General features: G+C 39.3%; 1 protein-coding gene across 1 annotated transcript in view; it reads left to right on the top strand.

The window, feature by feature from the left end:
• Nucleotides 1-25,202, top strand: part of SIPA1L2 (signal induced proliferation associated 1 like 2) — a 175,500-nt gene that overhangs the window by 88,891 nt on the left and 61,407 nt on the right. Inside the window, exons 9-13 of the mRNA XM_007938482.1 lie at nt 16,837-17,097; nt 18,878-18,964; nt 20,653-20,753; nt 21,142-21,245; nt 23,274-23,662. Coding sequence (XP_007936673.1) covers nt 16,837-17,097; nt 18,878-18,964; nt 20,653-20,753; nt 21,142-21,245; nt 23,274-23,662 — 942 coding nt within the window. The remainder of the gene's footprint in view (nt 1-16,836; nt 17,098-18,877; nt 18,965-20,652; nt 20,754-21,141; nt 21,246-23,273; nt 23,663-25,202) is intronic.

Below are 25,202 nucleotides of genomic sequence, written 5' to 3' on the forward strand. Positions count from 1 at the left end.
CTCTATTGGACCAGCAAACCTGCCCCCCCCCTTTTTTTTTCCTGCAAATGATTTTGAGTTTTGTTCCACATTGTTCTCCCTCTCTATCAAGGATCTCCTACATAGATCCCCTTCCAGTGGATGATAGTGGTAGCACCATCTAGTTCTTCTGGTCTCGTAGTCATATAGGCTGCAGATTGGATGGTGTACCAGTCACTAGGACTAATTGTTTCCATGAATTTTTGTTTTCTTCATTCTTCTTTGCTCTGTACAAGGAGAGACCCATCGTTGTATCTAGATGGCAGCTTGCTAGCTTTTAAGATCCCAGTCACTACTCGCCAAAGTAGGAGGTGGAACAATGTATACTTTGTTATACCAATTGAGCTTGATGTCCCCTGCAACTATGGTCCCAAACCCGCAGGTTCAACTACTTGGTCCCTCTGGGTAGCTGGCTGTGACTAAGCAGTGACCACAGCCTTGCCCCTTGTCAGCTTTACTATATACCTGGGAATTCTGATCATTCACATAAACTGATAGGACCATTGTCTACCAACCCTCTACATGTTCTTAGATACCCTCCCATTTCATAGACATACCTAATCGTTCAGCCTGTCCACCCATCTATCCACCCATATTCCCATGATTGCCTTCACTGACAACGCAGTAATGTATGCACAAAAGGGTTCATCTTTGTTGTCTGTACCTCCCATGTACCTCTCTATGTCTTTCTCTTCCTCAATGCTGCCATATTGGTCACTCACATTTGGTACATTGCCCTTCTCTTCACCCAAATCAATAATTATCTCTATCTATCTAACAGCATTCCTTCCCCTCCCCTCCAACCCCTGGTAACTAACAAAGAAAATTTCCTTCTATAGATAAGCCTTTCCTTAACTTTTACAATAACGGACTAATACAATATTTGTCCTTTTGTGATTGACTTATTTCATTCAGCATAATGTCCTCCAAGTTCATCCATGTTATGTGGTGTTTTGCAGATTCTGCATTATTCTTTAGCATTGCATAGTATTCCATTGTGTGTATGTACCATAGTTTGGTTATCCATTCCTCAGTTGATGGACACCTAGGTTGTTTCCATCTTTTGGCTATTGTAAATAGTGCTACGATGAACATGGTGTGCATATATCTGTTCTTGTCATGGCTCTCACTTCTTTAGAGTATATACCTAGTAATGGAATGGCTGGGTCAAATGGTATTTCTAATTCCAACTTTTGAAGGAATCGCCATATTGCCACTTCTGCTCTCTTACAGTTGCCATTTGCTTGATAAGTCTTTTTCCAACCTTTGATTTTTAGTCTGCTTTTGTCTTTATCTGTAAGGTGTGTCTCTTGTAGGCAGCATATTGATGGTTTTATTTTCTTACCCAATCCAAGTTCTGTAACTACACTGTCTTTTCCCACTTTTTGTTTGTAGTTGTCCTCACTTGCCAATTGATGTCTCTGGTTCCCTGTTTACTGTCTTGTAAGCTCATTTTACTTTGGATATGTCCATAACTGGTTTCTGGATTATATCATCTTGTGTTTTAATGGTTGGTTGTTATTTGCTATTTTTGGTTCTCTGTTTAAAGGACTCCCTTTAGCGTCTCTTGTAAGGTTGGTCTGGTTTTCACAAATTCCCTTAGTCTCTGCTTATCTGGAAATCTCCTAATTTCACTATCATATTTGAGGGACAATTTTGCCGGGTATGTAATTCTTGGTTATAAATTTTTCGAGTATTTTCTTTTAAGCTTTCTTTAATATTAAGAGCCATGGCCACAAGGATGACAAAAGTAGCCAGATTAATGAATTACAAGGTTTATCTTTGTAAATATTGTGAATAATAGAGTAAAAATGTTCCAACTCATGTTTGTCATTTATCAACTTGATTTCCATCCTACAGGATATCAGTGAGAAAGCAATTTGACTTGGGGCCCATCTGCTTCTGTCAGCTGATAGAGAGGCCTGTCATTTAATAGACTTATTCTCATTGTCCTCAGATCAGAACAGTGTTTGGTTATGACTCAAGAGCTTGCTGTGTTAAATAAAGTCTTAACTAGAGAAGATATTTGTGTTGAATAGTCACCACATTTTCAAGCCCTTTTCTCAAGCCTATGGGTGATGATAATTCACCTGTCCTTAAGCTTGAAAAGGAAAGCAGCAACATTTTTAGGTTTCCTTGTTGAGATCCACAGAACACCAAGCATGAAGAACTCCCCTTTGGGAATGCTTATTAGCTGAATTCATGCTGGCATTGGATTCGGGAGATAAGTCATATAGATTGGAAATGAGTGACAAGAAGCAGTTTGGAAATAACATTCTTCAAATGCAAATGAGGTTTTAAGGGGAGAGCAGCCTGTCTCTGTGGCACAGATGAAGTATTGGCAAAGACAATTAATATTTTTCTTGTTTTTAAAGGTGGTACCCAGCTGCCAGTATAGCTTAGCCTTCACAGGTAACTGATACTCTGTCAATGTCATTTTAGTTAAAGCACATCACCTCAAAGGCTGCTATAAAGGAAGTAACAACTCGTTAGAATTATGTATGGATTGTGATATCATGTGAATGAATTTAGTAAATATATCCAAATAAAAGTGGAAATGAAATGCCTTGCTGTGCATCTGTTTTGTATGATTTTTCATACTTTGTTGACATATTATCCAAAACATATTCTTCTGTATAATGCAAAACAGTGGAAATATCCCATGTTATCATGAGTCTAAATTGTTCCCTCATATTCTATAAAATTAAAACTTGATGTTCCTCTCTTCTATTTTGCTTCCTGTTGCCTGATCAGCTCCCTAAAGTTACATGGAGAGGAGGATGTGGGAATAAAATTGAAAAGAAAATTCAATTTTGTCAGATTAGCAGATTTTATAAAGAATGGGATGAGTAGTAAATTGAAATATGAACTAAAATGTGCTTTTAAAATTAGGGTTGAAATTTATTTGGATGGATACTGAGTGTTAAAGTAACAACAATGCAGAGCTTTACTTTTATAAAAGTAGCCTCGAGTTCACTCATAATTCTGAGTTCTTTACCCAGATACCCACTATGATGTTTACTTAGTTTCTCACTCCCTGATGTAAAGAGCACTGGATTACAGAATGGAAGCCAGGATGCTTTACATTCACTAATTCATTCACTTGTTATTTTATTTGCCATTAATGTTGTGTTAAAAACTCTGCTGGGCACTAGGGTGGTGACTAGGACAGACACAATAACTCAACTCTAAAGTGCAGTACTTCCTGTTCATATTCATCTATTTAAAATCATTTTTTTCAAACTATAGCCACAACTTTTTACTTACTCATAAGTTTGTCAAACTACTGCAGACAGAGCTGTCACCCTCTCTTATTAATCTCTCGTTACTGTCCACACTGTTGTGAATTTTGAAACATTGGAGCATTACTGACACAGTTCAGCCTCACTGCCATTGAGCCGGATCCAACCCATAACAACCCCTCCTTGGGTTTCCAAGGTAGTATCACTACAGAAGTAGATTGCCCAGCCTTCCTTCTGAGGAGTGGCTGTTGGACTTGAACCACCAGCCTTCTTGTTAGCAGTCAAATGCCTTGGCACTATGCTACCGGAGCTCCTAGACACAGTGACAGGAATGCAAATGGTGATAGTAAAGCCTGAGAATTCTGTTAGTGAGACAGATCACAGTCTCATGCTTTGTAGCATGGCAGCATGGCTTTGATAATGACTAGCCATCAGATACTCTCATGGAAATACCCTCATCAACAATCTGGGCATCAAATAGTCTTTGAGAAGCGTTCTAAGACAAAAAAGCAACTGGTTGGTTTCACAAGAGTTTCCTAAGTCATAAGTTGGATACAGAGAATATGGTGGTGAAGACACTACCCTGCCCTGTGTCTCGTGAGGAAGGAGAGTGGTGGAACCTGTGAATCATTCAGTAGCAGAGAGCCTCCCTGCTTAAGTACAGCACCTATGTTTTAGTTCAAGATCTTCTTTCACAGGCCTTGGGCAATTAAGTTTATGGTCTAGATGGCTCTTTTTTCTACCTGTAGTCTCTCAGTTGTTATCTGGAAATTTGTTGAAAAGTGAATTAATATTTCATTTATAGCCTATTTAATGTATGTCACTGCCCTAACCTTTATAGTAAGTTATATGATGTGGTTATCTCCCTACTGGAAGCTTTTTATTTTTTACACAACAAAAAGTTTGCTGTTCAAGTAAATGAACATCAGTTATCCCTGTCACCTTGTTGGAAAGAATCTTCTAGCTCTTAGCAAGCTATTAGCATAACAGACATTAAAACGATTAAGATACCAATGATTACATTAATTCCTTGGGCTACAAATGGATTCTTTTTATAAAGTGCATAATATAAAAGAAGCAGGTAATTTTTTGAGAGGGTGTGCTTTTGTTTTCAAAGACTCTTACTTAGCACCTAGCATAGCTGAAGGTTTTATTAACTGTTCTTTGAATGTTTTCTCAAGCGATAACATTCAGTTTTGGAAAGAGCATCATTTCAGGAGTCAGACAACCTTGGTTCCAGAGTCAGTCCTGTCCCTGCTTAGCTGTGATGACCTTTCCAACCTTTCTAATTCTTATTCTGAAAAACTGAGATTTCCTTTGTACCTCAATATTTTTGTGAAAATCCAGTAGTACAGTGGATGTGAAACACTGTGAGTGCTCTGCAGGCAGTGGATCAGAAGTAGAAAGCAGCGTTACAATATGCTGTAAAGCTTTCCATCAGATTTTTGGGTTCAGTTAAATGTTTTCTATGATGAAACCAACAGGCAATTTCAGAGTACAGTGAATGCAAGTTATCATTACATGATTAAGCTGTGGCTACATGGTTCATGGTTTGCCCAGCATAGCTAATTTATTTAACTGCCTTATTATTATTTTTTTTTTGTAAGACTATGCTTTGTTTTTTTGAACTTTCTCAGATCTGTAGGTTTTTTGTTTTGTTTTTATATTGTTTATTTCCCCAGGACTCTACTTTCTTAGTTTTGAAGCAACATAACATCAAGTCATGTGTCCTATTTGTATATTTGATGAAAAGAGGAAAATAACAGAATAATGATGTACTACTATTGGGAGCTCTGGTAGCATAGTGGTTAAGGCACTTGACTGCTAACCAGAAGGCTGGCAGTTCAAAACCACCAGCCACTCTTTGGAAGGAAGATGGAGCAATCTATTTCTGTAGTGATACTGCCTCGGAAACCCAAGGAGGGGTCGCTATGAGTCAGGTCCGACTCAATGGCACATAACAACAACTATTCTATAGGTCAGTGTAGATGAAGGGGATGTTACAGCTCTAAAATTTATGGTAATTCTCACTGTTGCATAAAGTTAAACTGTAAAATGCTATAATTCTGTACCATGCATTACTTAAAAAGAGATAATTTTCACAAACAAGTTTTAATTATTTCTAGTACCTTTTGCTGTTCTGTATTGGTTCCCTCTATTATTTAGTTAGGAGCTCTGGTAGCATAGTGCCTAAGGCACTTGACTGCTCACCAGAAGGCTGGCGGTTCAAACCCACCAGCCACTCCTCGGAAGGAAGGTTGGGCAATCCTACTTCCGTAGTGATACTGCCTCGGAAACCCAAGGAGGGGTAGCTATGAGTCGGGGCCGACTCGAAGGCAAACAACAACAACAACAACATTATTTAGTTGAGGCAAAAAGCAGTATTGTCTATTTGTAACTAACTTCCTGTGGAGCTGTCACGTGAGAAATCTCACATGTGTTGTACCATTTAATCTTGACAAAATCTGTGATGTTACTATTCTGTTTACTGAAGAAGAAACTCTGGTCCAAAGAGGTTGTCATATTTCTGAGCTTCAGTAGGGGCTGCTCTAGATTTTGAACCCAGAGCCTGAACTATCTCTTTTATAGAGAATTGTTTAATTGGTGCTGAGAAATCCCGTCAGGGGCTTATAGAAAAAGCTGTGTGATCTGGCTGGAGTCAGATGATGGTCAGGCTGTGGAGGCTGAGTTCATCCTTTAGAAATGAGTCCACATACTGGCCAGCAGTTTGGGAACTTTCAAGTTCCAAATCATTTATGGTTAATGGGTGTTTCTTGCAAGAAACTAGAGACATCAGTGGAAAGAATGGAATTGTGTGGGTAAATGTCATATTGGTAACATTCCTCGGTGTCTCTGAAGTTATGGAGCACAGAGACTACAGTGTTTGGCAATGAGTGTGGATGCTTATTAACTGTGAGCAAGAATAGCTACCACTTCATGCTGGAAATACCCAGAAGCCAAAGAGTGGTGGCAGCTGTAGGGCAAGAAATCCATTGGTTATGAAGTCCTGGCAGCAGGACAGAGGGGAGAGACTTGATGTATGTTGATATGAACAAGTTAATGAGTGTCACTTGGTACAGGAATAAGCTATCAAAAAAGTCTACCATGATAAGTTCAGAAGAACAAGTAGTGTGTGTGTGTATGTACGTGTGTGTATGCATGTATATGCATGTGCATGTATGTATGCATGTATATGTATGTGTGTGTGTACATATGTGTGTGTGTGTGTGTGTATTTTTTTTTCCAGAATAAAACTTTAAAATATGTAAGATCTTCTGAGGACTCCAGCTAATGGAACTACTTGTCATTCTTATGTTTAGTAATGTCACATATTTAACTAGTATATTTTTTATAACTGGCCTGTTCTATAAAATGTTTTGCCTTCCAGGGTATAATGAGAGAGAGATTAGGCTCAGGAAAGTTAACTGACTAGACAAGATACTCATTTTTAACCCTGAAGCTGAGTTTTTACTGTTCTCTACCTGGCATAAGTAGATGATAGGTTATGTACATTTGTTACTGAGCAAAGAAGAAATAAAAATGCATGCATGTAAGTGAACCTGCAACCTTATCTAGCATTTTTGAGTATCTCCTTTTAGCAAACTGTACGAAATGGCCAGAGGCTGCAAATGCAATTCACATCCACTGACTTGATTTGCTGTGTGAAGAGGAAGCCAAGTAATGTGCTCAGTGAAGTCTGAATTGTTATACTAACACAAGAAAGCAAAAGATTCAAATATTTTTTTTAAAAAAAAATTTCTGCTGCATATGGATTTTCCCCATGCTTGTAAATGTCTTTTTATGCACAATCAGTTTGAATTTCGGTTGGACTTTTCTTATTGGTCAACGATGTTTACCATGTGCCCTTCACAGCATCAGGCTAAACGTTCCAGAGGAGGCAGGTCCCTTTCCTGGGACTATGTGCTAAAACTATATAAGAAGGAGAAGAAATAGCATGCAGGGGTACGGGCAGATCAGTTTCTGGTATACACTGCAGCATGATAACTTCTATAGACTGATTTGAAATTCTTAGTTTGTATCTCTTCCTGTTTCCTTAAAAATTAGTTATATTTATCCTTAAAAGAATTTCTCATGCATATTAAACAAACACATTGTCATCAAGTAAATTTTAGTGCATAGTGACTTTATAGGACAGAGTAGAACTGACTTATAGGGTTTCCAAGGCTGTAAATCTTTATGGAAGTAGACTTCCTTATCTTTCTCCTGAAGAGTGGCTGGTAGGTTCAAACTGCTGACCTTTCAGTAGCAGCCAAATGCTTAACCTTTGTGCCACCAGGACTCTTCTCATATGTCTAGAGTACCACTAAGTTTGACTAAGCATTATGATGACTTATGTTAAAATCAATGAATCAGTATTATTTATTTGAGGCCTAGTCATAAAAGTCAACAAAGTAAAATCTATTCATAAGATTAGTTGTTAGTTGGTATGGAGTTGGCTCTGATTCATGGCAACACTCTGTACAGCTGAATGAAACATACAAACATTTGTTAGTATGCTCAAGTCCACCGTTGTAGCCACTGTGTACTTTGAGTGCCTTCCAATCTGGGGTGGGAGGGAAGGGCTCATCTTACAGTGCACTGTATTAGATAATACTCTATTGTAATTCATAGGGTTTTGACTGGCTAATTTTGGAAATAGTTTGTCAGGCCATTCTTCCTAATTTGTCTTAGTGCACCACTGAAACCTGTCCACCATGGAGGACCCTGCTGGTATTTGAAATACAGGTGGCATAGCTTCCAGCATCACAGCCACACACAAGCCACCACAGTATTGTTAAACTGGTGATAGTTTTTAAGAGGAGTTGCTGTAAAAGTATCACATAATAAAATAATTTTTATTTTAAAATAAAACCTTTTGAGAATAACTGACTTTATGAGGAAAAAGAACAATTTTTTGGTATTAAAAGACCTTTTTTCATATGGCTTTCTCTTTGAGGTTGGAAATGCAGTAATTCCACCCTAATTCTATTTTCAAACTAATAATTGCACAGGTTCTTGTCAGCATTCTCTCAAATATTAGTCAGGATTTTGCATTTATATTATGTTTTCCTTCCAAGACTTAAGCTAAATTATAGTGTCTTGTTAAAGACTATAACCCATACAGCTGTGAGGATGAATTCTGTACACCATACTGCTCAGCCACCTGTCTTCTCTTTCCTTCTTCCATTCAAAAACCAAACCCATTAAACTTGACACCCAGACACACACTGGAAATGGTCTACAAGAGTCGATTCTGGTTGCTATTATTCTGAGACGCCAAAGCCTAGGGTTCACTTGAGCATTCAGTGACTTCCTTAGAGCATCAAAATAGGGATAGAAGATAAGAGTAAGTTTTCTTTGGTATTTCGGAACTCTGCTGTAACGTCACATCTTTATGATTTCTAATTAGTTTGTTGACCATATGGATAAATCAACAGTCCCAAGAGATGTGACATCTAGTTAAAGAGAAAGATACTTGGAAACAGTTTAAGTCCATGAGTAAAAATAGTAGAGCCTTGGCATAATAACAGTGCAGTTAAATGTAAATTTGAACTTAACAAAGTTTGATGAATAACTTAATTACCAAACTCTGTAAGTCAAGATTAACTTAAACTTGCCTAGAAAAGAGACATATATTTTGTTTTGGGGAAATAAAGTTGAAATAAAAGATATCAAAATTTACTAATAAACATAATCACTACCTCTTCTAGATGAAGCATTTTTTTTAATCTACTAAACTGTGTCAATTGCCCATGTTCAGTGATTCAAAGTACGATTCAAAGGTAAACATATCTCTTTTGGTTGATTTACTTAGTCCGTTCCTTCAGTCTGTCTCTCTTGTCCCCAAACTCTAAGACTATTGCTTTAACATATTAGAAATATTCAGTTAAAATTTTAAAAGCATCACTTTTATTATTTTGTACCTTTCAGTATTGCTGTTGCAAAAAATGACGCTATTCTGTTTCCCAGTCCTTTGTGTGGAAACCATCTCCATCCACCCACCCCAGAATCAACTAGGATCTCTCTGACAGGAGTCTGAAATTCCATGATGCTGTGACTTAATGTGGATCTTTTTATCGTTCATTATGTGGACCTTTTAATCCAGTTCTGCATATCTTTGAGTTCTGGAAATTTTCTTGTATAAATTTCTCTTTATAATATTCTCCCTGTTTTTCCCTTTCTTCTCTTTTCTTGAGCTCTGTTAGATAGATATCCCTAAAAGCACTCTGTTCTTGCAACTTTTCAGGGTTTTACAAGGGGAATGGTCTTACTTTCTCTTTTTTTTTTTTTTCTCTGCAGACTCAGATTTTGTCTTCTTTCACTTGGCTAACTCATTACCCTTCTTCCATTTGCTTTCCATCTTTCTATGTGGTGTTTCAGAGTTTCAGGCATTTCCAAGTTTTATTGATAATAGTTTGTGTTTCCGTTCCTTGTTCTTGTTCTTTTGTGGTGATTTTGAAAAAAGGCTAAAAGAGATTTTAACTCTAACATCTTAGAAATGGAACTTTTGCTTTACTTTCTAAAAGCAGTACCTTACTCTAGTAGATTTTTCAAGGCGTGAATATTAGAAGGCTTTTTATTGTTGACTGGAATGTGCGTAGTGAGAAGCACTGTGACTTCAGATGCTGACTGCTTTACCAACATGTTAAATTGAAGTGATCTGCCCTAACACTAGGATTTTTAAACTCTTAGTCTTCCTGTTTCCTTGCCAAACCTCATTAGTTGGTTTTGCAGGCTAACTTGATCATGTATTGTTTGCACTGTGTAATGAGTGGGAAACTTAGAAATGTCCAATTTAAATCATATTTTTCAGGCTAATGAAAGTAAAGGCTTAAGTACTAACTGATCATTTCAACACATGGAAGAGCAATCTAAGAGATGACCTTGTTTAAGAGTGCGACTGTGGTGACTGAAAACCACACACAACAAGTATGATGGACACTCGGGTTTTCCCTTGACTGTGACAGCCTTTACTAACTTTTATTTACTTTTGACAGATGTAGTGAAAAAGTGACATGTGACTAGTTCTCATTTATATAACTTTAGTTTAAAATATGTCTTCAGATTATAGATGAAGCATTTTTTTTAATCTACTAAACTGTGTCAATTGCCCATGTTCAGTGTGCTTCTTGTTGTGCATGCAAATTGGTTCAGGATATATTTCTCCTTCTAAGAGTTTGCAAACTCTCTGAAGAGATATACATGAAATGTCCAGTAGCAACATCTGCCAATTAAGAGAGCCAGAAACAGCAGTTGTGGTGAAAGGAAGCAAGATCACCATCCATTAGGGATATAGCTGCTCCATATGCCAGTCCTATGGTTTGTATACAAAAAGGCAACTGGCCACAGGAGTAAGGGTTGCTGTGATCCACCTGGCTCTTCTCTGCCCATGGGCCTGTGTCCCTTGGAACACCTAGCCAGAGCACATATTTTTTTTTTTAAACTTTCACAGAGCTGGCTGGACTTTATGCTGTTCAGTAGATTTGACAAATATTGTGGAAAAGGTGGAATTCGAGCTAAGACTGGCCAAATTAGGAGATATGATTGATAGGAGGGAGGTGGGGGTGGGCTAGGAATTGGGCAAAGACCAGACACTGTGTGTAGGCTCAGTTGTTGAGCAGCAGTTTCCTCTAAACAGTGCTGTCCAATACAAACACTTAACTTGAATCTTCTGTTGGCTATATTAAAAATTTTTTAAAATACAAAGAAGCGCAGGTATAATTATTTTTAATAATTTATTTTAACTTAATATCTCCAAAATAGTGTCACTTCAGCATGCTGTTAATATAAAATATATTGAGATACTTTACATTTGTTGTATTAACCCCCCCCCAAAAAAAAAAAAAAGAACACTGCTATCAGTTAATTCTGACTCACAGCAGACCCCATTGTGTGTCCAAGGTTTATGGAAGAAGATTGTCTCATCTTCTTGCTGTGGAGCAGCTATTAGGTCTTCAAAATCCAGTGTATATTTTACATTTATAGTGTATTTCAATTCAGATGCTAAGTTTTCACCCAAAATACTTGATATGTTTGTAGATTTCATGAAATTTATAGTTGAAAAGGTAGATTTCCATACTCAGGTGGCTGCAAACACACTTTAAAGAAAATGAATTGAGTATTAGTTGTTAAATTAACTAAAGTTAAATGCAATCCAGTTCTGAGATCCACTAGCCAAATTGCCAGGGCTCCACATGGCTCACAGGTGGCTGGAGCTTCTGTGTTGGGCAGGATGGCTCTCGAGGAATCAAGGGAAGTACACAGGAAAGGTAATGTCAGGCACAGGCACAGAGTGTACCTCAGAGGCAATAAGGACCTAAGAAAGTTTCTAGGAAGGTAACTCTTATAACCAAAGAAAAAAGAAAACCAAACTCATTGCTGTTGAGTCATTCCCGACTCATAGTGACCCCTCCTTGAGTTTCTGAGGCGGTATTCTGGTGGCGTAGTGCCTAAGGCATTTGACTGTTTAATGAGAAGGTTGGCGGTTCAAACCTACCAGCCACTCCTCAGAAGGAAGGTTGGGCAATCTACTTCCATGGAAATACTGCCTTGGAAACCCAAGGAGGGTTCATTATGAGTCAGATGTGACTCAAAGGCAGTGATTTTTTTTTTTTTTTTTTTTGGTATCTCTACGGAAGTAGATTGCCCAGTCTTCCTTTTGAGGAGTGGCTCGTGGGTTTGAACACACAAGCCTTCTGGTTAGCAGTCAAATGCCTCAGGCGCCACTCCCCCAGAGTTCCCACCTCTCATTTAGGATTTGTAATGAAGAGGAGTGGGTTACAGACCAGTTAGAGTCTGCCAACCCCAACATCGTAAACACTGCAGTTAAAATACATTTTATAGGGCTTCAGATGTGATCTGATTCTTTTGGCCACCAAGTAGACTGGTCTTCTGTTATGTCTCATTTACCAAAGGCTTTCTTAAGAATCAAGCATCAAGACCAAAGGAAGCTTTTCTGTCTCTACTTTTTGTTGTTGTTGTTATGTGCCGTCGCGTCAGACCCGACTCACAGTGACCCCTCCTTGGGTTTCCGAGGCAGTATCACTATGGAAGTAGATTGCCCAACCTTTCTTCTGAGGAGTGGCTGGTGGGTTTGAACTGCCAGCCTTCTGGTTAGCAGTCAAGTACCTTAGGCACTATGCTACCAGAGCTCCTGTCTCTACTTAGTGAGATTTTTTTTTACAGCTTTATTGAGCTCTGGTAGCATAGTTGCAGGTGTTTTTATTTGTAGCCTCTCTTACTCGTTAGGCAGATCAGGATTTGAAGACTGGATAGATGCCAGGAGTACAGTCTTAGTTCTGTCTTTGATTTCTAATTACAGTACTTATTATGTCCAGAGTGTATTTAAAATATTTTATAACCTGCAGAGCCCTGGAGACCTTTCTTATGCCAAGTGTTAATTGTTTAGCTCTTTATTGGAAGGCTATGGGGGGAGGATGGGCAAAATGGTAAGAACTCTTTACCCATAGTATTTCAGCATTTTAATACTATTTGGGAACTCTGGTGGTGTAGTGCCTAAAGCATTTGACTGTTAACCAGAGGCTGGTGGTTCAAACCCACCAACCACTCCTTGGAAGAAAGACTGGGCAATCTACTTCCATAGAGATACTACCTCAGAAACCAAGGAGGGGTCACTATGAGTCATATCATGTGAGGGAGCTTTGGTAGCATAGTGCCTAAGGCGTTTGACTGGTAACCAGAAGGCTAGTGGTTCAAACTCACCAGCCACTCCTTGGAAAGAAGATTGAGATTGGGCAATCTACTTCAGTAGAAATAATGGTGGTGGTATGTGCGGTCAGGTTGTCTCCAACTCATAGCAACCTTATGTACAACAGAACAAAACACTGCCCGTTCCTGTGCCAGCCTCATGATCCCTACTATACCTGATCCCATCACTGCAGCCACTGTATCAGTCCATCTCGTTGAGGACTTTCTCCTCTTCTGTTGACCCTCCCCTGTACCAAGCATGACATCCTTCTCCAGAGATTGGTCACTTCTGACATGACCAAAGTAGAAGAGACAAAGTCTGACCATTCTCGCTTCCAAGGATTATTCCAGCTGCATTTTCTTCCAGGACAAATTTGTTAGTTCTTTTAGCAGTCCACAGTACTCTCAGCATTCTTTGCCAACACCACAACTCAAAAGAATCAACTTTTCTTTGGTCTTATTCATTGTCCAGCTCTCACATGCATATGAGGTGATTAAAAATACCATGGCTTGGGTTAGGTGCATCTTAGTCTTCAAGGAGATATCTTTACTCTCCAGCACTTGAAAGAGATCTTTTGCAACAGATTTGCCCAATGCAACATGTCTTTTCATGTCTTGACTGCTGCTTCCATTGGCATTGATTGTACAACCAAATAATATGAAGTCTTTGGAAACTTCAATCTTTTCTCCATTTATCACGATGCTGCTTATTGGTCCAGTTCTGAGGATTTTTGTTTTCTTTATATTGAGAGTAATCCATACTGCAGACTGTAGTCTACAATCTTCATCAGTAAGTGCACTTTCAGCAAGCAAAGTTGTATCGTCTGCGTATCTCAGGTTGTTAATGAGCATTCTTCCAATCCTGATGCCGTGTTCTTCTTCCTATACGCCAGCTTTTCAGATTATTTGCTCAGCATACAGATTGAATAAGTATGGTGAAAGGATACAACCCTGGCACACTCCTTTCCTGATTTTAAACCATGAAGTATCCCCTTGTTCTGTTCGAATGGCAGCCTCCTGGTCTATGTACAGGTTCCTCATGAGTACAATTAAGTGTTTTGGAATTCCCATTCCTCTCAATGTTATTCACAATTTGTTATGATCCACACAACTGAATGCCTTTGCATAGTCAATAAAACACAAGTAAACATCTTTTTGGTATTCTTTGCTTTGAGCCAAGATCCATCTGACATCAGCTATGATATCCCTTTCCATGTTACCTTCTGAATCCAGCTTGCGTTTCTGGAAGTTCCTGCTGCAACCTTTTTGAATTATCTTCAGCAAGATTTTACTTGAGTGTAATATCAATGATATTGTTCAATAATTTCTACATTCTGTGGGATTACCTGTCTTTGAAATGGGTACAAATATGGATCTCTTCCAGTCAGTTGGCCAGGAAGCTGTCTTCCAAATTTCCTGGCATAGGCAAGTGAGTGCCTCCAGTGCAGCATCCATTTTTTGAAACATCTCAATGGGTATTCCATCAATTCCTGGAGCCTTGTTTTCTACCAATTCCTTCAGTGCAGCTTTGACTTCTTCTTTCAATACCATTGGTTTTTGATTCTGTCACCTCCTGAAATGGGTAATTGCCTACTAGTTCTTTTTGGTATACTGACTCTGTGTTTTCCATCCATCTTCTTTTGATGTTTTCTGCATCATTCAACATATTGTCCATGGAATCTTTCAGTGTTGCAATTTGAGGCTTAAATTGTTTCCTCATCTCTTTCAGCTTGAGAAATTCTGAGCGTCTTTCTTCCCTTTTGGTTTTCTAACTCCAGGTCTGTGCACATTTCGTTGTAATAACTGACTTTGTCTTCTTGAGCTGCTCTTTGAAATCTTCTGTTCAGCTCTTTTATCCTGCTAATTCTTCCGTCTACTTTAGCTGCACATCATTCAAGGGCAATTTTCAGACTCTTCTGACATTCATCTTAGTCTTTTCTTTCTTTCTTGTCTTTTTAATAACCTCTTGCTTTCTTCATGGATGTCATCCCACAGTTCTTCTGGTTTTCAGTCATTGGTGTTCAATGCATCAAATCTATTCTTTAGATGGTCTCTAAATTCAGGAGGGATATAATGAAGGTTATATTTTGGCTCTTCAGCTTCAACTTGAACTTGCATATGAACAGTTGATAGTGTTCCACAGTCATCCCCTGGCCTTATTTTGGCCAAAGATATTGAGCTTCTTCATCACCTCTTTCCACAGATGTATGTAGTCTGTCTGATTCCTGTGTACTCCGTCTGTCGAAGTCCACATGTATAGCCACCGTTTTTGTTCTTGAAAAAAGGTATTTGCAATGACTAAGTCGTTGGTCTTGCAAAATTCTGTCATGCTATCTCCAGCATCATTTTGATCACCAAGGCCATAATTTCCAACTGCTGGTGATTCCTCTTTGTTTCCAACTTTTGCATTCCAATCACCAGTGATAATTAACACATTTTGGTTACATGTTCGGTCAATTTTAGACTGCAGAAGTTGGTAAAAATCTTCAATTTCCTCATCTTTGGCTTTGGTGGTTGGTGTGTAAATTTGAATAGCAGTAGTAGTAACTGGTCTTCCTCGTATGCATATGGATATTGTTCTATTACTGACAGCATGGCATTTCAGGATAGAACTTGATACATTTTCTGTGATGATAAATGCCACATCATTCTTCTTCAATTTGTCATTCCCAGCGTAGTAAATCATATGATCATCTGATTAAAAATGGTCAATACCAGTCCATTTCATCTCACTAATGCTAGGATATTGATCTTTATGCGTTCTTTTTCATTTTGGACAACTTCCAATTTTCTTAGATTCATACTTCATACATTCCATGTTCCAATTCTTAATGGTTATTTGCAGCTGTTTCTTCTCATCTTGAGACATGCCATATCAACAAATTGGGGTCCCAAAAACTTTACTCTATCCACATCATTAAGGCCGGCTCTACTCTGAGTTGGCAGCTCTTCCCCAGTCATATTTTGAGTGCCTTCCGACCTGAGGGGCTCATCTTCTGGCACTATATCACACAGTATTTCAGGGTTATTCATAAAGTTTTCCAAAAATATATCTGTGTTTCTTTACTGCTATTCATAAGGTTTTCACTGTCCAATTCTTCGAGAAGTGGATGATCCCTTCCTTCTTCTGAATCTGTCTTAGTCTGGAGGCTTCGCTGAAAACTGTCCACCATGAGTACCCTGCTGGCATTTGAAACACTGGTGGCACAGCCTCCAGACTCACAGCAGTACTCAAGCCACCACAGTAGGACAAACTGACAGATAAGTTTGTCTCCCCTAGCTGTTCTAAACTACTCTGCTCATTTCCTGGTCTCCCCTGCCCTGCTCACTTACCCAGCCTGCCCCTGGGGCAAACACCCAACTTCTGCTGGTCCTGAGGCTGGCTTACTGTGGCCTCCACCCACGGACAGCTCCCCACACACAAACACCTGCCTTTCGCTGGTCTGGGGACTGGCTTATCCCTAGAGATACCACCTCAGAAACCCAAGGAGAGGTGGTTGTGAGTCAGGCTTGACCCAATGGCCATGGGTTTTTTTTTTGTTTTTTTTTTTTCTTTTTTAAACAGCCCTATCAGCACAGGTTTTCCTACTTAGTTCATCATGACTAGGACATACGAAGTTGCCCACCAGTCAGGCTAATGGCCATTTTAGGTCCTGACCTCAGTATAATTGCTGGCAGATGAGGATGATGATTCAAACTATTCCCTTAATAGTTGGGGAAAGATTTTTTATTCTGGGGAAAAGCTCCATAGATCTCAAGAACCTCACAATATCATGTGTTAGTGGGCACTGCTCAGGCACACCCATGAGGAAGCCCTGTGCATGGGTTAGCTGTGCCCTCCCTTCTCACTATCTCTTACTGCCCACAGAGGGTGCTCAGAACTATGCCGCATCCCCATGGTGGAATACAAACTTGACAGTGAAGGCACACCATGCGAGTACAAGACACCCTTCAGGAGGAACACCACGTGGCACCGGGTGCCCACCCCTGCCACTGTACAGCCCATCTCCAGAGCCTCCCCCGTGCCCAGCACACCTGATAGGCTGCAGTGCCAGCAGCTCCTTCAGCAGGCCCAGGCAGCCATCCCTCGCAGCACTTCCTTCGACCGTAAGCTGCCTGATGGGACAAGGTAATGCTATTTCTTTTCATGGAACCCCTGTTGCTTCTTCAAAGGCAGCTCTTATAAAACACTGGGATTAAGAACTAACATTTGTATGGAGGGACTTTTTATTTTCCCAACCATCTGTAAGTTGCTTGTTCTGAGCAAGATGGCCATGCAGGCTTCATAAATCAGTGATGTTGAGACCATCTTCTGCTACAACAGCTATGGATAAAATACAGACTGTATCCACATCCCAACTTACCAGAGGAAATGATTGTTTCTCTGTTTCCCTGACCAGTTTGCCCTAAACAACCTTAGGAAAGATAGTTCAGGAATTATGCTCCATGTGCTTTAAAATTAGCATAATTTTAAATATAAATAAAACAGAACTGCTTCTGCTAAATCAATGACTTATTCCCACCATCATAATGAATGTATTATTTTAAGAGATTCTAATATCATTAGCATTTCTTCTTTAATTTTCTGTCTTATTTTAAATGAAGTAGGAGTTAGTTTAAATTTTTTAATGAAAGGATGCATTTGTTTAGAAGCTGGTGAGAGTTTTTGGATACATAATTCAGATAGGTTGTTTCAAGTGAATAAAATAAATGTGTTTTAGTGTTGTTAATTCCTATTCCTATTTATTTAAGTCTTTCCATAACTTACATGTCATGGACACAGCATGAGTTTTCTCAAAGCAGTTTCTAGTCTGTAGTCTGATAGAGTGCTTTGAGCCAAGTGGCCTGTGTCATGTCCCAGCTTTCCCCTTACTTGATATGTATTACCTGGGACTAGTAACTTGTCCTTTTTGTGCCTCCAACTTCCTCATCTAAAAAACAGATAGTAATGATAAAAGCCTCAGTGGGCATTCTGAGGATTAAATGAATTACTGTATATAAAATTCTTAAAACTATACCTGGTACATAGTAAGCCTCGATAAGTATTAATCATAATTAATTGATTAGAAGATTAACAAATATGGTCATCTTGTACTTCTCCAATTTATTCTTTCCAAAGTGATCCATTTGAAATTTGATATTTTAATTGACCTATCTTGGTACTGAGTCTCCATACTCAGTGCTTACTGAATTTATAAACTTCTCATATTCAAAACCACATACATGTGTACCAGGTTGAAGAGGCAACCAACACACACAAGTAACATGTGAAACGGGGCCAGTCCACAAAACCTCTGGTATTAAAATAGAACATAGTAAATTAAAGAGAAAAAAAAAAAAATCAGCAGTCGTCTAACAACCAAAGGGAAACTTGGCAGGCATACTTTGATCAAGTGAGTTCTTGGATTTTACTCATTTTTGTGTCTGAAAAAAAGGATGAAAAGGATTGCATTCAGTAGATGTGTGAAAATGAATGGTTTTGCCAAATTTAGGTTTTTCTCTGTGCACATGGTTAAATATAGAACCAAAACGTGACTTTGATTAAGTATCATATGACAAGAAGTACTAATGTTTGCATAATGCTGCACGCATGGGGGTTGTGTTGGAATTCCTCCATGTTTTACTGGAATCGTTATCTGAGGTTTAAATCTTTAGATGGTGAAGGCTTCTTCCTGCCCACATCCCCTTCCTTTAATATACTTCCAGTTATAAACCACCCAATATCTCACAATAGTGTCGACTTTCAGTTTATCTATGATTTATTCTGTTTCACGTTGAAATGCATATTTCCTCCTTTTTTTTGTCATTGTAAAAATGAATTTATTTGTAAAACAAAACAGGCCAGGTCAAGATGTTGACCCTCCACAGACCCCTCAGTGCACTGTTAATGACTCTGGTCAACATTGCAGAAGTTCGCCCAGCAACCAGTCATCCTCCAGCGATCCAGGGCCTGGTGCCGGCGGTGGCCACTGGAGACAGCAAGTGACATATGATGGGTACTGTCCCTTTTATCTTATTGCTGTCCTCTGGCAGTAGCATGCTTCTGTGATTACTTTGAAAAGCATTTATACTGTATACAAGGCGATTTGGAGAATATGAAAATGCCAGGCATGGCTTTCAATCAAATTATTTGTCCAGGTTAGAAAGCTTATTATTTCTATGTTTTAGGAAGCACTCATTCATCTGTATCCTGGACCAATTTTTTTTTTTTCTTTTTAATGAAAAATCTTTCTTAAAATGTGAAAGTTAAGGATCTCTAGGGGGTTCTGTGGACAGTGAACCTTGAGAGCTTTTCATTTAAATTGTTGAAGAAGAGTAAACTCACAGGCTGTCTTGCAAATGCTTTTTCTCCATGAAACAGCTCAGAATTAGAGAAAGTAGATGTAGCGTGTGGCAACATAAGTATTTGATACATCTTTTTTGCCTCCTGTTGGAGAAGAAGTTTGCCTTGGAGGTTTAACTATGAACTTTCCCTTGTAGTGTATGCATGGTTTCTAGGAGCCAGCTCCAGCAGAGCCAGAGGTTCCTTGTGAACATAGTGACAGCTGAACTGATTGATGCTAATAACTCAGGGAAAACATTAATACCTTTCAGGCAAGAAAGAGCAAGTGCTTGTGCAGGCTTATTTTTCTGGGGAGTAGTCATTGCTTCTAGCAGCGGTGTTTAGAATGTTGCTTTGCAATAGAATCGAGCCTCCGTTACTTTAAAGGAGCTAAAGGGGAATGATTTAGACTAGAGAATGACCGTGTCAAACCTTAGAAGAATGTCAGTGTGGGAAGAGAAGCTTTCCACTTCTAATTTTACATGTCCAGAGGAAAATTTCTCTCCCTGGTGGCCTCTTCTCTTTTGGTTTGAGTTCAGAATTAGATACTGGTAGTCTGAGTTGCATATGTTATCCACTTAATGTAGAAGATGGATTTCTTAAAAATTATATGTAAAGTGATTTTCCTAAATTAAGTTGTGATTTTAAAGTAGGAGTTTTTGTATAAATGGAAAAACCTTGCCTGGCTTTTTCTGTACACCAAAGAATCACTTTATAATGCAAATAAGAATTCTTTTATTTATTTCCTCTGTGAGATTATGTTTTTATATTTTGGGTTTTGATGAAACAATGCTCAACTGAATGCAATCTATAGCCAATCGGTTATATTTTATATTCCTTGAGAAATTTACTATAAAGAAGTATCAGTGCCATGTATAGTAAGCACAAGAAGAAAAAATAGTGAACTCTACCTTGGCCATGGGGGACACTCTTAGGCTCATGGAGTCAGCAGGATTTCTCTATCCAAATGTCTTTACTGTACCTGTTGTTGTTGCTGTTATGTGCCATCGAGTTTGACCCGATTCATAGCGACCCCTCCTTGGGTTTCCGAGGCAGTATCACTAGGGAAGTAGGAGTGGCTCACGCCTTTGAACCACCAGCCTTCTGGTTAACAGTCTAGTGCCTTAGGCACTACACCACCAGAGCTCTTAGGGTCCCTGTGGTGAAACCGAATTCCCCAATTCCACATGCATTAGCATCTCTAGCAGGGCTAGGCTGACAGATACTGCACTTTCCTTTACTAAAAGAGCTTCTGTTCAGGGGTTTCCTTTGCACTGCTGATTTAGAAACCAAAAAACACAATGGTCATGATGCTGGGATGGTATAGTGAGCAGGAAGGCTGAGCTTCGTATTTCTTTCTAGATGCCAGTCTCCTCTGCTGCTTGACCACCAGGGCTCAGGCCCTCTGGAGTGTGAAGGCATCAGGGAACGAGAAGACATCATGGAAGGAAGCAGACACCTTGGTAACAGAAAACTCCAAAGGGAAAAATCTTCCTTCCACATTCCTCCCACACTCCCTTCTCTCCCCCGTGCACATCACTCTTTTATTCATTCATTCATTCATTCATTACATTTTCAGGGAACATTTCTGTGCCACGTGCTAAGATGACAATAAGCTGGATATAGTAGGGGATGTGGTCATGGTTGGTGGTAGCTGTGGTGGTTGTGGAAATGGGATATGAACTTTATAGCATTGATATGCTTGCTCTTAAGACCTATCCATTTGTAACATCAAAAAGTCCTAAAACCAAGTCCTGTGCATTTTTTACCAAATCATTTGTTTGGTTCCTTCTTTAATCTTTTGGTAACATTAGAAAGTAGACATTCAACTACTCTCTCTTTATGCAACAGAAACCAAATGGCATGGTGTACCTTCTAAAGTTCTGAGTTCCTATAAAGAAAGAGCCCTGCAGAAAGATGGAAGTTGTAAAGATTCCTCCAATAAGCTTTCTCATGTAAGTCTTTTGTTCATAAATGTATTGCTCATTTAGCTAGGACTAATGCATCTCAACACACATCACTAGTGTGGCATTACTGTCAGGGATTATCAAAATAATATATCACTTACCTCACAGGTAAGGTTAAAAATAGAGAGTTCAACTCCCCTTCTGCTTTAACCTCTGATTTATAAAGAAACTCAAAGAAATGTCACACCACAAATTAATGGCAAAACCATGATTATAACAACAGCCTTTTGATCCTAGAGAGCCAGTGTTAAAGGTTCTAAATCAAATTTCTATTTTTAATCTGTTAACCATGTATCCATTTAGGGGCATATTGCAATAGAGGTTACTGTGCAGTGATGTGTGATCAGAGGTAGGCACTATGTGCATAGTTGCACACAATTCACAGTGATGGGGCAGCAGCTAGTGTGTATGCTATTTGTGAACTGCTTGGCATGTCCCTGCCAGGTCTCTCTACCTTTGGTTTACTTCTCTCAACTAGGAGGTGGGTCTTTTAGGTAGAAAAAACTATCACTTAAACTTGGAAACATGAATTGTTGTTTGTTGCCATATATAGTCAACATTTTAAAGTTATTTTAAAGGAATTATGTAAGCTGCTGATCTGAGTTGTTTCTTTCCTCTTCCTTAGTGTGGCATTGGAGAGCTTTTCAGTCACCTGTTAGCCAACATAGGCTATATTTCTTCCTTTACGTACGGCCTGTACCTTTTCTTGAGTCAGCCTTACAGTATCCATTTTAAATCCCACCAGTGCAAGTCTCCAATAGTAGTTTAAGCAGATGGAAGCAGGAGAAAGTGGTAGACTTGAAAATACTGATGTATGATAAAAAGGTCAAGGGGGTTTTCTTAAGGATCTGATAGGAGAGAATGAAAGAAGAAAAGGCCAAAACAAATTAAAACAGATCAGAAGCTCGGTTTCAGTATTTCTCAGCCCTTTGCATGTCTTGTTCATTTCCTAGGCTATGAAGAAGGATTCCATGACTGTATGAACACAATGTACAAAACAGAAAATTTATTCTGTTCTTTTTGCTTTTTTTCTTCTAGGAACCCTAGATCAATGACTCTTTTTCAAACTTATTTACTCTAAAGGGAGTCCTATCTTTTTAACTTCTGGTACATAATTTGACTAGTCTCTCACGGAGAGATGCCTCATGCTTATATCTTACTTACTTTACAGCTCGTTGTTATGTGCCGTCGAGTTGGACCCAACTCACAGCGACCCCTCCTTGGGTTTCCGAGGCAGTATCACTAAGGAAGTAGATTGCCCAACCTTCCTTCCGAGGAGTGGCTGGTGAGTTTGAACCTCCAGGCTTCTGGTTAGCAGTCAAGCACCTTAGGCACTATGCTACCAGAGCTCTGGTAGCATAGTGGCTAAAGGCACTTGACTGCTAACCAGAAGGCTGGTGGTTCAAATCCACCAGCAACTCCTCGGAAGGAAGATGGGGCAATCTACTTCCGTAGTGATACTGCCTCGGAAACCCAAGGAGGGCTTGCTATGAGTCGAGTCCAACTCGACGGCACGTAACAACAACAACAACACTTTACAGCTCAGTTATATAACTGACCGATCCAAAGTACTACCACTGGGACTCAGACCCAGGTCTTCAGACCCAAACTTGAGACTGGCACCATGATTATACAGATGTTTTCTTGACTAAAGGATGCTCTCCTCCTTTTCTTGGTTATCCATGTGCTTTACTAGTTTAGATAACACTTGTTGATTATTTTCTTGTTAGTGATACTGTGGCAATAGTTTTATGCTTTATGCATAAAGAGTTCAACAAAGACTTTAAAAGGGAGAATACTCACTTAAGATTAATTTTTTGAGGAATTATGAATCATGGCCTTTTATATAAAAAGTGAATTCTATCACTCCCTAATATTGAAGACTGAGTGGGTAGTAAGGATTTATATGGGCTCATTTGGGTTTGTAGTTTTGTGAGTCTGGGTGAGAAAAATAGTCTTTATAAGAAAGCAAAGTATGGGATACATTTGGAGGTTTTTGTTTCTTTTCTTCTCAAGATTGGAGATAAAAGTTGCTCGAGTCATTCCAGCAGCAATACACTCTCCAGTAACACCTCCAGCAACAGTGATGATAAGCACTTTGGGTCTGGAGATCTGATGGACTCGGAACTGCTGGGATTAACCTACATTAAAGGTGCCTCCACGGACAGTGGCATTGACACGACACCCTGCATGCCTACGTCAATCCTTGGCCCCCTGCATCTAACGGGCAGCAGGTCCATGATCCATAGCCGGGCAGAGCAGTGGACTGACTCTGCTGACATCTCTGGACCTGATGATGAGCAAGTGAAGATGTATGCAGTTCACAGCTATGCCTCTGCCATTTCTGTCAGCAATACTGCCGAAGGCAGCATGGGCGACCTCAGTGAGATATCCTCTCATTCCAGGTGAGTGCTCCCCTGCCCTGTGTACCAGCACCTGCTTATGGGGCCTGGGCTCTGTCACGACCCAGGATGGGGGCAGGAGTGTTTTTAAGACTCAGCTGAGTTACTGTATTAGGCAGGGCCTGAAGTACCAGAACATGAACAGAAGATAGATGATCACTTGATTGCCTGACTTCAGATGGTGTGCTTGTTTGTAAAACAGTTATGAAAATTTCCTCATTGATAAATTCATGTGTGTGTGATTTTACTTTCCTTTCCCTTACTTTAAATTTGAGTGAAGATTAAATTGAGATAGGAGCTGCTCTAGTTAGGTCACTTTCTTTTCTCTCCCAATTCAATCTGCCGGATGATACTCAGATTATAGTGAACAGTAATTAGGGTTAGCATTGGTATTGTGTATGTGTGTAGCTCCTACAGTTTAAAAAAAAAAAAAAAAACATGCACAGCTCTTTTCTAAGGCCTTCCTTATAAGAAAGGAAGTCTTCTGTGTAACAGTAAGTGTGTGTTTAGTTTGGCAGTTGGATATTTTTAAAATAAAGACTAGCTAAATTTAAATACATTATATTCTCGGTAAGGTGCTCTGGTGGTGTAGTTGATAAGGCCTTTGGCTGCTAACTAAAGTTGGTGATTCAAACTCGTCAGCTGCTCACAGGAGAAAGATGAGGCAATTTACTTCTCTAAAGATTTACAGCTTTGGAAACCCAAGGGGAGTGACTATAAGTTGAAATCAACTTGATGGCACTGGGTTTGGTTTTTAAATATTCTAATTCTACATGTTTACTATATAACCTGAGTGGTTTTAAAGCTAATAATTTGTGATTCTTCCCTTCAATTTCACATAATGTCTACCCAAGAAATACATATTCAGGTTTCGGTGTGTCCAGAATTTAACTACTGCATAGAACTGTTCTACCTTTCTTTCTTGTCACCAAGGCCTTCCCTGATTTAGCTTTGAGTTACCATCTGACTTTTCTCTAGAACTCTTTAAATATTTGAGGACAGAGTCAGATGAACTAATAATGGGAATATTCTCCTAGATACCTGATCCCTTAGCAGAGCATTTCTCCAAGTGAGGGGCTTTAAGCCCTCTGTCCACCACTCATCTGTCAGTTTGTCATACTGTGATGGTTTGTGTATTATTGTGATGCTGGATGCTGTGCCACCATTATTTCCAATACCAGTGGGGTAACCCATGGTGGACAGGTTTCAGCAGAACTTCCAGACAAAGACAGGCTAGAAAGAAGGACGTGTCAGGCTACTTCTGAAAAAATTGGCCACTGAAAACCATAAGACATTGTCTAATATAGTGCTGGAAGATGAGCCCCTCAGGATGAAAGGCATTCAAAAATGACCAGGGAAGAGCTACTTCTCAAAGTAGAGTTGACCCTGATGACGTGGATGGAATAAAGCTTTCAGGGTCTTCATTTGCTGATGTGGCATGACTCAAGATGAGAAGAAACAACTGTAAACATCTGTTAGTAATCCGAATATGGAAAGCATAAAGTATTAATCTAGGAAATCTAGAAATTGTAAATAATGGAAT

The sequence above is a fragment of the Orycteropus afer genome, unplaced genomic scaffold, assembly GCF_000298275.1.
Source record: "Orycteropus afer afer isolate SDZICR_OR568_19922 unplaced genomic scaffold, OryAfe1.0 scaffold00050, whole genome shotgun sequence".
NCBI lineage: Eukaryota > Metazoa > Chordata > Mammalia > Tubulidentata > Orycteropodidae > Orycteropus > Orycteropus afer.